The sequence below is a fragment of the Parasteatoda tepidariorum genome, chromosome X1 (genome assembly GCF_043381705.1).
Source record: "Parasteatoda tepidariorum isolate YZ-2023 chromosome X1, CAS_Ptep_4.0, whole genome shotgun sequence".
Lineage (NCBI taxonomy): Eukaryota > Metazoa > Arthropoda > Arachnida > Araneae > Theridiidae > Parasteatoda > Parasteatoda tepidariorum.
Genome location: NC_092214.1, coordinates 17,962,297 through 17,975,851, shown reverse-complemented (window position 1 = coordinate 17,975,851; position 13,555 = coordinate 17,962,297). Strand labels below are relative to the sequence as shown.

At 27.7% G+C, this 13,555-nt stretch overlaps 1 protein-coding gene across 1 annotated transcript in view; it reads left to right on the top strand.

Moving 5' to 3' along the window:
• LOC107455465 (synapsin) overlaps positions 1–13,555 on the top strand; it is a 283,672-nt gene that overhangs the window by 133,844 nt on the left and 136,273 nt on the right. Inside the window, exons 6-8 of the mRNA XM_071187941.1 lie at positions 1,832–1,923; positions 6,008–6,161; positions 11,128–11,217. Of these exons, the coding sequence (XP_071044042.1) occupies positions 1,832–1,923; positions 6,008–6,161; positions 11,128–11,217 (336 nt within the window). The remainder of the gene's footprint in view (positions 1–1,831; positions 1,924–6,007; positions 6,162–11,127; positions 11,218–13,555) is intronic.

The window sequence follows — 13,555 nt, the reverse complement described above, 5'->3', positions numbered from 1 at the left end:
GAATCATTAAATTTGCATGGTCGTGATATATATTGCAATGAGTTAGATTCTGAACATTTTTTGAAAATAAAGTTTGATGGAGTCTTGTACTTTTTTCGTATAAAAATAAAGAGACTTTAAAGTCAATGGAAAAAGTACAGCTTTAACAAGATATAATTCTCCGGAATGCGTTCTATTTGTTCAAAGTAGACAAAATAGAGCTACAAATAATTCTAATAATGTGTTATACATTCATAAAATAAAAATAATTAGTTCAAAAATTAACACTAATGGTATTTACATTTATTGAAAATGTAAAGCATCATTTGCATTTTTAGCTCATGCCTGATAGTGCATATAACATGCCTAACACATATAGCATACCAAATAGCTCTAATAGATTAGACATCATGATTTTCAGAAATTTTCAAATAGCTGATTAGGTGGTTTAATCGAAATACTGTATAGATTTGAATCGTTTAGTTGGAATAGTTTATTATATAAGTGGAAGTGATTGATAGAAACAATTATTTGCTTTCATTACACAGTCGAAAACCTTGTTTTCATTCATACTTTAAGAAAACTACTGATACATTTTTTTATTTATATCTGACATTTATATCTGCTCGTAATATCATACCTAAAATTATCATACCTATTGTTATAATCAAAAATTCATAATTTGTAGACCACAATTTTCAGCATTAAAAGTAATAGTTTATGCTTGAAATAATTTGAAATTAAAACCTAATAAAAACCAAAATAATTCTACGTAAGCTTTCCAAAAATATTCAGAAAAAGGAGAGCTTTCTTTATTCAAATTGCAGAGTTTTGTTTTAAATTTAATTCAATTCCTTTCAATATACAGCAGACAATTTGTTTCGAATGTTTATTTGTCAGTCAATGACATTAACAGAGGAAGCAAAATATTTTTCAAATAAAAAGAAAAGTCATTTCTTTTTTTCTTCATCTTCTTAATATAGGGTCTCATTTAGAACAATATAAATGGTACTCAAGCTCCAGAAGCAATACATTAAAAAAGTCTTAGAATAATTTAATTAATAAAATCTATTTGAAGACATAAATATGTACCAGAAAGCATTCATTTAATGCAGAACTTTCGATATCGAAATTATAAATCCCTAGAGTACATTTATAGTAAATTTTTATTTAGAAAGCATTAAGTTAAAAAAAAGTTGAAAACATAATTGAAAAAACTATGAAGAAAAAAAGAACCTACTTCCGCAATTAGGCTTAGGTTTTTCTTTCAGCTTCTATAAGAGTGAACTGCTTCTTTAAAAATTTATTTTAAAATTTAGAAATCTTTCTAATTATAAATGCAACTAGTGTTTAGGTAATTTTCATCAAGTTTGTGAATATTAACGCTATTAAATAAAACTATAATCAACTTTTATTTACCATACGAAATAGATTTTGGCTCTTTTTCTGTTATCGTTATCTTTAATATCATAAGAACAACTCTTTCAAAAATCATAAAAATCTTACCAATCCTATGTTTATTCTAGGTTGTCAATAGAAATACAAATTGATTACATTTTGGCTGTAGTATTCCTATAGCTTCAATAAAAAGTAAAAATTTTTGTAAATATCCACTGGGTGTTTCATTTTTCACAACGCGTTTCCTAATTAATGAGAATCGGATTTATATGATCTATTAATCAAACGAATCTTAATGTAAAAATGTCAAACAACCTCGAGGGGTAATCTAAAAAGATTACTTAAGAGACACGAAATATGCAATTATATTTTACTAATACGAGATGTAACTTTGCTTTTCGAAAAAGCGCACTTTTCAATTGTAAAATAATTTTTTAATTATTTATTTATTTAGGCTGAATTTAAAGATATCAACTTATCTGTGAATAGTGAAACAGGAGCCACTGTTAGTATGGTTGTAAACAGAAATGGAACTAAAGTTGTAAGGTAAGTATTTTTGTTAACAATTAACAAGTGTATTGCATTTGAGAAATGCGGTGTTCCTTTATTATTACCTAAATGTATAATTTTTGTAAATTCTTTTTAAAACTAAAAACAAATATAATTATTGATATTAGGGGCAGCTAATGGTGATTTTAAGTGAGAAAAAAACAAACAAAATCATTATCAAATTATTCGTCATCGAGGTTAATCATGGTATAAACAGAATTAGAAAAAAAGAGGTTTGTCCGAGGATTACTTTTTAACAAGTTTCATTCTCCTCAGATCATTAATTCTTGCATTTCTGTGAATGATCTCAGTCATGCCGAAATATGCATAGCATATTTCAAACATTTAAAAACAAAATTACATCCTCATTTAATCCTTTTCCAATAAATAAAAATCATTAATATAATCAATAATTTTTTTATACCACAACCTTGAATTGAGTGTAGAATAAAATTTATTTTTAGTGATTCCCTCTACATCTGTCTAAAACATTAGCATAGAATTCGAAATGGTTGCCAAACGTTTTGATTTCATTAAAATTCGCTATTATTTTTCACACTTTCTTTTCGCCAATACGTTTGAATGCGTAAGGCTAAGAAAAGGAGTCCTGGCATTAAATTTAATTAATTAATAGCCGATACACGGATTCTTTAACTTTCCTTGACGAAAACTACGTTAAATGACACTTGCATTTTTGATTTCTTGCTGGACGGATGTGTTCTGTGGAGCTTAGCCCTGCAGCCACACTCTGAGAGTTATTTTCCATATTTATAATTTGATAATGTATATTTATATTAAAAATTTAGATTAATCTTTATTTAGAGCTTCACATATATTTCAAAAATAAAGCATTTTTATTTATTACAATTTGATTCTTTATCAAGCAATTTATGGTTTTTGTTAAATAATTGTTTGCGTACATGACTCCGGAATAAAATATGGACAATTGGAAATACGCCAATCAACATCTTTAACTTATGGTTAAAACATCACTCAACTTCTACGACGGAATTTTTACATTATCATCTAGCATCTGCAACAAATAATAATTTCTTGAAGCATCAAAACTTTCCTGGATAAAACAACTTCTTAGATTATGATTATCTGCTTTTAACTTAAACTTCAATTTACGGTTCGCAATGTGTACATTTTTGATGCCAGTTTTAGCAAATATTCTAAAAATATATATTAAAAGTGAGTAATACCCTATTTATTTATAACACGTATGCTCACAAAATATAATGTTATGTTTAAATAGGAAAAAGTGTAAAATGTGTTCAGATGAATTTTCTACATTCTTTCTAAAGAATCCAAGTTTTAAATGAAGACAGAAAATGCTATTTTTACTGAGAAATATGTAGATTAGAAATAAATGTTACAAAATATTTTTTTAAAACGATTTTTGTATTTTTTGCATATCAAAGAATATTTTTATGGTTTATTTCTTTACATTTTAGTCTTGACTAAAAACCTACTAGACTCAATTAATACGATATTTATACGCTGTGAAACTAGTTAAAAAAGATTAATTGAAGTAGATTTCTTACCTTTTTCTATAATTTTTCATTAAACAATTATAAAAAATCAAAATTGTATTACTTAAAACGACCCATGAGGGTGAATCTAATTATATTTTTACATAGACAGTCACTGTGTGAAGTCACACAAATAGAACAAAAATATTAATTTCCTAAAAAATTAGTTCGTACCAAACGTTATTCAATGTACTGGGCACTAGGGCTCTGAGGTTAACCGACTTTTAGAAAATATTTGTCTCCAAATAAAAAATAAAAGTTCAGTAATAGATACGAGTTATGTGGAATACAAATATTGAAAATCAAACTGTGATACGTAATAATAATTTATTCCTCTTACAGTTTCAAAAAGGAAATATAAAAAAAAACTCAGTTCAGAGAGAACTGATAGCGAAAGTAAACAAAGCCATTAGACATTAGCATTACTTTTGGCCTCATCGACGCCAATGTTTTGACAAGAAGCCCTAATCTGACCAATGATAAGTAAAAAAATACCACTAACTCAGCGAAAATCCGGCAGATGTAGGGATTTGTTGGCAATAAGCTGCAGACTTTTATTTTTACTTCCACTATCAGCTATCGCTATAGCGGCAATGAATGGAAACTCATGAAAAATTCCAAAAATTTAATTTATTTAGCTTTCCTAATCTAAATGAGTTGGGGTTTTTTTTAGTTGATCTAAAAGAAAGTTTACAAGACAAGGATGATTTTACAGAGGGCTGTTTTCAAAACGGCAATGATTTTATTAACACAATAATGGCTTATCTGTACATACCAAAAAATAATATTGAATTCAAACAAAAAGAAAAAAAAGGTTTTTGAATCCTGCAACACTTTTATTTTAAAAAAACATATATAATTTATTTTAAATGCTTTTTTTATAATAAATCTTTTATTGTCAATATCATAATAAAATTTCTCAAAAGCGTTCTGAGATTCTTTTATATGGTGATCTCTAAATGAGAATTTTTAAAGCAAAAAGTTTTAAAAATCTTCCATTTTTCAAAGAAAGGAAGTCAAATTTGTTAATAGTTACAGCTCTTCGCCGTTCAAACTTTAAATTTTTCTATCTTTTGGTATTTCTTGGAGTTTGGTACTTTTTCGTATATCTGGGAGCACAAATGATAATATTTCGTACAAAAAGGAAAAATAAAATAAAAAAAACTTCGAAAACATGGTTCCTTTAAGACAATACTTTGTTGAAAAGGCTAACAGAGAAATAAAAGGTTATTTTCTACTTTTTTCAGCTATTACGGAATCAAAATTTTGAAAGCTAGTGAAGCTTAAAAAGTACGTTGTGATTAGAAAGCATGCCCCATTAACTTCTGTATAGTTAAAACCATCATTTGGAAGAACAGAGATCCCGTTAATTGTCGTTATTATAAAAATATATGGAAATGGTCTTAATATGTTTGTGTATAGTGCGCCAAGAAAAATGGACTACCCTGAATAACTTTTGATTTAATGATCAGATCTTCACGTTCTAGGGACTCAATCTTATGGTTAGTGGGGTTGACCTCAAATATGCTAATTAATAAGAACAGACGATATTTTAAGTTACGAAATCATACACAAAAACGTATTTTGTCTGAAAGAACATACCTTTTTTTCGACGGATTCATAATTTAGACTTCCAAAATATAGGGGCATAGACAGAAAATAACTTTTCGCTAATATTAGTTATTTCTTATTATTTTATTTAATAATGATGGAAAATATTTTGAATTGCAAGAAACAGAATTTCTTACATATTCTTAAAGAATCTAATTCTTCTTGGCAAAATACTAAATTTGAGTGAAATGGGTCGAGTACTTCCTGAGAAATCGAATTTTAAGTTCCTGACTTTTTTGAAATTTAATTTTTCAGAAACTATTCGACAGATTTTACTCAAATTTTTTATTTTGCCATGCAAAACTAAATTATTTTAAAAAAATGTAAAAAATTGTATACCTTACATTTCAAATTATTTCCGGTCATTAATATATAAAATAATAAAATATAATAAATAGTTATTTGTAGCGTGGAAATTACCTTTAGATAAACTGAAAAAATTCAATGCACCTAAAAGTTCTCGAGATTTAGCGAAATACGCAAAAAGTAAAATTAACATTAAGGGACCAAATTTTAAGACGCTCTCCTGATCAAACTATGGGGACCATAGTTTGATCGGATACCTCCCAGATTCGGATACCTCCTATATTTCAAGGGTCCGAAATCCGAATCCCTTGCTAAAAAGATATGTTCCTTGCTAAAAGATTCAGCTAAAGTAGGTTTTAGTGCCTGATTTCGTAACTTAAAATATCGTCTACACTAATTAATAAGCATATTTGAGGTCACCCCTTGAACTATAACCAACTAGAAGATCTGATCGGTAGATCAAAAGTTATTCAGGGTGGTCCATTTTTCGTTTCTTTTCGCTCATTGTACATATCTTCACACAATCGGTAAGTAATATTTGAGATATCTTAACTTTAATTTTTAAAATACAGTTTTTGTATCTGTTTAATATTTATGTATAAAGATACGAGTGTTTCGTTTATTTGTAGATCATTTCGGCCTGACTTTTTATTAATTCGCCAACATATACGAGATGCTGGTCACGATGACTACCGAAATCTTTTACTAGGATTTAAATATGGTGGTGTACCTAGTGTTAATTCATTACACAGCCTCTATAATTTTCAAGATAAGCCTTGGGTGGTAAGTTCTTCATTTATAAATTCTTATTAAAAAATAGTCCGTAATTTTATTATATTATGTGCAAAGCAATCTAGTTCTGCTAGTGGAAAACTATGTGAAACCTGCTGTACTAGGTAACCATAGCATCATGCGAAACTTGTAAAACAAAATCAGTCATTTTATTTATTTATTTATTTCTTTTCTTTTTTTTTTTGTCGTACTGCACGTCAGATCTTGTTCGAAAATTCGTAATCGAGCAAATACAAATTATGGTGATTGGTAGGCTAATTAAGGTTTAAAGCTATTGGGGTTATTATCATTAATTAAGAAGCCGCTACCATGGAAAAATCTTAAATTTTGCTTAGTTTAGGAAAAAGTTTAGAGAGAAGTGAGTTAACTAAACCTAGAGTAAGCCATGAAGCCTAAAAATGCTTTCGAAATTACAAAAAGCAAACAAATTATGGCTTCTATACTGAGTAATTTTCTCAAAATTTGCTTGCAGTTTGATATTTTGCGCGTTTATACAGCATTTAGTGTTACTAATGGATAAAGGACAAATGTATCCAAAATCTAATAAGAATCATATCTTTATTTTTAAAGCATCTTTCAAACTTATTAGATATTTATTATCTTCATTTTTAAATCATCTTTTAAAAATTTATTATAAATGAAAATTTTAAATTCTGTTTCACAATCTTTAAAGTAAAGTAACTTTTTAAGCATAAAAATGTGTGCTTATGTACTTTAGCGTTTATGTTTATTTTTATCCTCTAAAATGTGCTAATATATTTTTCTCAACTTTTTTCGGCAAATGCATCATCTTTAAAAATGCAATTTGTATACATCATTAAAGAACACAATTTATATACATTATTCTGACAGATTTATTTTCAAAAGCGCAAGAAAAATTACTGTAAATCGAAATTACTATAATAATCAAAATTTTAAATTCTGTTTCACAATTTTTAAAGTAAAGTAAGTTTTTTAAAGCATTAAAATGTGTGCTATGTACATTAGAGTTTGTGTTTCCTTCTCTAAAATGTGGTAATATATTTTTTGGACTTTTTTTTTGTGTGTTGGGGGGGGATGTATCTTCTTTTAAAATGCAAAATTCAGATATATTATTCAGACAAATTTATTTTCAAAAGAGCAAGAGTTAAAGCTAAAGATTAATCATGTTTCGCTAAGCTAGAGGTATAAATATTAGATACTCAATGTAATAAAATAACGGAAACTATTGCTGACACAGAAAGAAAGGCAGCGAATAAAAGGAAGAAAGGTTCATTTTATTTTTCCATTGTATTCACCCGTATTTTTTGAAGATAACGAAGATCTATTGACTGCTCTATTGATTTAGCGAAATAAATTCTGCACTTTTAGCTGAGCATATGCTTAATCCCCGAAATTTGAATGTTTTTAAAATGTTCTTCCATAAAACTCTTCACTTCTTCTACAGCCCAATTTTCGCCAAGCTACTAAAAATAAAATTTATTTCCGTAAACTCAACATCCTTAATTATACTTAAGTATGAACATTATGGTCAAACATTTTATTTTAAAACCTGCATAATGGCTACTTAAAAAGCAGGAAATAAATGAGGCATCATTTCAGCAAGACGAAGTAAAAGCATTATGAAATAAATCTTACTGATGATGTCTTATATATCGGACAGAATTTCTTTCCAGAATATGCTCTTAGGTCAGAATCCGGAATACATCCTTCTATCCTGACCTACTTTTTCGAATGATATTGCAGCTTTGCTGAAAACATTAATCTTTTTCCTATACCTCATTTATGCCAAGTTAAATAAATGAGTTTATTAATTTTTCAACTTAGTTTAATTTTATCAAGTTAGATTTTAAATCTATTCAGAAAGCATTTAAATATGATTTTAAAGAATCGTTTAAGCAAACTAAATTTTTAGTAAGTGAATTGTACACTTCTACATTTTTAGAAGAAGTCATAATGTACTTTTATAATCAAGTTTTAAATAGTTAAAAAGTATTTTTAGAGGGCCTTTCCGATGTAAAATAATTGCTTCAATAAAGAAATAATCCGACAGGAAAAAACACCTCATTTTTTATATTTTTATTTTTAAAAAAAATTATAAATTAAGTATATTTTTTAAATCAATATCGTCTCTCCCCCTGTTCTAGTGGTTTTCGAACTAGCTGAGTCACTCGTCAGTGAGTTTTTAAGTCTATATATAACTCAAAATGTGTGTTTACGAAGATGGGTACAGCTTGAAATGCGTGTTTAAGAAAATGAACATAATTCAAAATGCGTGTTTACGAAAATCTACCCAGCTCGAAATGCGTGTTTCTGAAAATGGACACAGATATTTAAGAAAATAGACATGACATGGCTTTTTTTAGACTTATTTTATGAGCATATATAATCATAAAATACGCAGGATTACTTCCTTATTGAGTAATCCTGCGTAATTTGACTGCATTTTGATCATTTGGAAAAAAAAAATCATGACTATGAAACTTCATAGTTCACTCTAGGCTTGAACTCACTTTTTCAATACTTTAAACTAATTTAATGGAGTTTAAGGAGAATTTGCCGTGAAAGGTTTCTCACAAGGACCTCAACAAATTTTTGAATACTAGGTGGTAACTTTGGAAAGTATTTACCCGTGTACACAGAATTTAGTACAGTTTTACTTCATTTATTTATTTTAAAATTTTACTCCACCCCCTTACAATAAATCGACTCCCCCAAGTGGTCCAAGAATAAGAACCTCTAACCCTATACAATTTTTATTTTACTGTTACTAACTATATTAAAATTCTGAAGCTTTTACTTATGTTAATATTCAATCAATGATTCAAAAAGGGAAATTTTGTTATCTTGCACGATCTTAAAACATTTTTTATTTTTTTTCAAGAAATTAAATGAAATATAGGCACTTTTTTGTAAGCCGGGCGCAAGCAAAAAAGTGCCAAAAAATAAAGAACTCCACCAACTTTTTATTTCATTTTTATTTGTGTTACTTTTTTTAAACCTTATTTATTCCTTTAAATTCTGAACAAAATGGACGTTCAGAAAAGATTAGATAAAATAAAAAAAAAATTTAAGAAAAATTATAGTAAGAAATAGAATTTTCTTGACCCTTTAAAAATGCACGTATTAGAAAATTATAATTATTTTTTTTTTAATTATTTATTAAAAACTGACTTTAAAATAGAGCAACTTAGGACAAATTAAAAATTAATTAAAAAAACAATTTAAAATTATTACAAACTGACGATCTTCCTATCTTGTTGATGATCAGTTCCATAATACTTTTGAAAAAAGTATTACTGTTATTAAAAATATATTATTGCGCGGAATATTGTTAAATTCCATTGTTTCGAAATGAATCATGGAAAAAAAATATTACTGATCAAATCAAATATGCATCATATTTTAAAGAGATTAAAACCAAATTCTATAGATATTTTTTTTTTTTATTTATAAAAATATAATGCAACAATGTTTCTTTCAAACTTTTTTCTAGCATACAAATTTTAAACTCTGATTCTACAAATAGAAATAAGTGATCTAAGAAATGAACTTTACGTTTTTGTTTTGTATTTCTCCAAACCACTAATAGATCGCGACACTAGCAAATTTATTTTGAAAAGTTGGCCCTACTGTCATGATTTCGTTGATTATTTTACTTATCATAGAAGACAAGATTATTTTAAAACTCAACAGATGTTAGTTGTTTATTTACACTTAAGAACACTACTTAATACAATATTTTTTTGTTAGAATTCATACTTAATCTAAAATTCTTGATTTTTAGCGTCAAGCAAAACTTTATAAGTGTTCAAATGATCGACATCATACTAAATTTTATTTTTTTTATAGGATTTATATTATTTTTATTTACCCGAGTAGTTATCAAAATTTTTAAGGCCTTTAATTTTAAGCATTGACTAAAATTAAAAAGAAAATTCTTTATTTTCGTTTTGTTCATGTACTTTATAATAACAGCAAAGATTTTTTCTCGTAAATTGTTTAGCGTTTTTTAAAAACTAGATGGCAGCACTATAAATTGAACAAAACGGAACTTTTATGCTATTTACATTTTTCGTGATGTTTCTTTTCCATCACTTATTTTCTTTTCTTCATTACATCTTTTCGTTATTTAATTTTAAAAAAAAATGTCTTAATCCAGAATTAAAAAATAAATAAGCAAAGTTTAAACTAATAAACAGAATATTCAAGAAAGTTGCACAAAAGTTGAAAATTAATTAGTCAGAGAGTCAAAAGAGTCTATTCTTTACATTCCAAATATTATAACTAACACATTTTTTATTTACATATTTGTGACATATTACATCTAAAGTGTGTTGAGTAGGACATAATTTTGCTGTCATAGCAACGAGTTTGCGAAAAATAGTTCTCGAGATTAAAATATTTCTTCTGAAAAATCTCTACATAATAATAAAAAGGTTTCTATTACATCTCGTAAATTAATGGTCAATAATTCGAATCTTTCAAAAAAAATGGCCAATAATTCGAATTATTGGCCATAATGGCGATCCAATAATTCGAATCTTTTTGCATGTACGATGCGAGCAAATAAATAAATAAATAAATAAATAGACCACCCTGAATAACTTTTGATCAATAGATTGGATCTTCACATTCTAGGATTCAGATTAACAAAGTACAGACGTTATTTTAGCTAACATAATTAGCCACAAAAATTTACTTTCTCCGAATAAACATAGTTTTTGTTTTCGACAGATTCGGATTTCTGACCCCCCTAAAATAGGGGATAGCAGCAATCTAGAAAATATGGTCCCAGTAGTTCAGTCAAGAGAGCTGTTGAAAGTTAGACGGCTCACTGTTAGTTTTACTTTTTGTATATTTCACCCTAATTCGAGAGATTTTAAAGCGAATTGAAAAATCTTTTGCACACATTTTTGAAACTCTTAAAACTTGAATTTGATTTTCTTAAATACTTATATTTAACATTTCCTTTTAGTTTTCACAGTTGCTTCACATGCAAAGAAGGTTAGGTAAAGAAAATTTTCCTCTAATTGAACAGTCGTATTTTCCAAATCATAAGGAAATGGTAAGTCATTTTTATAACTTCTTTTTTAATATACATTACATTTCCTTCCAGAAATTGTACAATAAAGTTTCATTCATGGAATTTACAATGCTTTAAATACTTTCTTAACAAGACAACTTCCAAACAATAATAATTATTGAAAGGTTATTAAAATGTCTCGACATTTATTTGGAATATTATAAGTGGCGGCTTACTTTCAAAATTTATATTTTCTTAAAACTATTTATAAATACTTCTTTGGACTGTTTTTCTTATTTTTTTTATATTACATAAAAGCTGAATTTTCTTCGCTATGAATCAATTTATAGAGCAACAGAAATAAATGTAATTTATTGGCCTGTTTATGCCTGTTACTGACACAATTCTACAATACAGATTGCAATTCGCCATCTCGCGAATTACGTCAACGTGCCATTCATTCGTGCTGAAATTCAAATTCTTACATTCAAGTTTGTTACGTAGTTTTCTATTTTTAGAAAAGAAAAAAAAAACTCTTTGACGCAGATTGGCCACCGGTATGCCTTATATATATATTTCTTTTTTCTGGAACTTTAGTTACAAGTAAAAATATATTTCGGTATTTTTTAGTTATAAAAAAACAGTCTAATAATTACTAAAAACAATCTGTTAGACGATAAGAATTATATCTGTACTAAAATATAAAATTCAAAAAAAGTACTGTGAAAAAAAAAAGTTTTTTTCATCCATAGTAAAAAATTTATCAATAATTGGTTTTGCAAATAAATTAATTGAATTACAATGATAAATAACTGTTTCCCTTTAGATCTAAATAACTAACTGATCTAAATATTAAGTGAAATTTGAAAAATTTCTATTCGGAAATGAGCCGTGTTTGGAAGATTTTACCTTGTTGTTGTTGCTGTTAAGGCGGAGGTATGTGATTGTTCTTGTTTTCCAGTGGCGCCATCTATGGCCAAGAAATCAACTTCTGCCACACCAATACGTCACACCCGTTTATAGGGCAGACCCATTCATACATCCACAGATCATAATTTTGACCTGAATCAGAAAACGATTATCTCCAATTCAGTGCCCCCAGAGGTATTGATTTGGTATGGAAACATGGAGGACATTGCGACTCAACAGATTTAACGTGCATCAGTCACCATTTTACTACACGGGGAGTCTTCGGCCGACGGGGTTATGGGCCCAGCGCCCTACCGACTAGGCTATCCCGGCCCAGTAGATTTTACCTTAAACGCAGAAAATGACACTGGAGTTTCATGCTGTATTTCATAACCAAAAATTATGAAATTGCTAAATATAATATTTTTCACTTATTTTGACCTAAATTAATTCAAAATAATGAAAAAATTATGATTAATGTGTTTAATAAAAACTCTTAAGACAAAGACATTAGAAAAATCAAATGGAACTGTCTAATAATTTACAATTACAATAATTTACAGTTACAATTTAGTATAGCAAAGTAAACGTGTATATATGTACATATACGAAGACTGCTCAAATTTAGGACTATATATAATGTTTACGAAGACTGCATGTTTCACCACATATTTGACGATTTTAATATAACAGTACAGAAGTGAAATACATAAAAAATATTTTCGAACACAATACCTTGAATGCAAAGAGTGTATTTTTTGACAAAAACGCTCATTTCTAAGGGCCACTTATCTTTGAAAAAATTTACTACGTTATCAAGTTATTTTTTATAAATCACAAAAAGAAGCCTTCAAATTTAGACGACCGTTAGAATAGTAGTCTTTCCAATTCAGAGAAGTGTGACAATTGTAGGCATTCAAGTTATTATTTATGCATTCTGAGTTTTTTCCTCAAATAAAAACATTCAAGCAATACCGCAACATAAAGGTTATTTTTTTCTAGTTGGGGAACTTTTTTTTTTTAATCTTATGTCACTTGTGAGTGTCAAATTGACGAAGTGCATTTTCTTTTGTGGTGCGCGTAGTTTATTGCGAAACGTCTAATTTAGCTTCTCTAAAGCAGGAATATTTGAAATTCAATTCTAATGTAAACTAAGGAATAAAATTTATATCCAATTTGCTATCTATAAAATTTTTATGCTGCAATTTTGTTTTACGATAATTGCATACTATAATGATGATAAATGTAAATGACAGCAATTTTGAAAACAAATTTTCAAAATAAGCAAACCGAACTATTTTTTTCGCAGTTACAAAATAAAGCAAGTTAAGCTTTGTCTGAATAGTAAGCTTTAATACATTTAATTGTACAATGATCACCGAAGAAATAAATTCGTCTTAACACGAAAAATTAAGGATTTGTTCCCCAAAATGCAAACCGTTTCTAAAAGTAGGAGGTTCAATAATTGAAA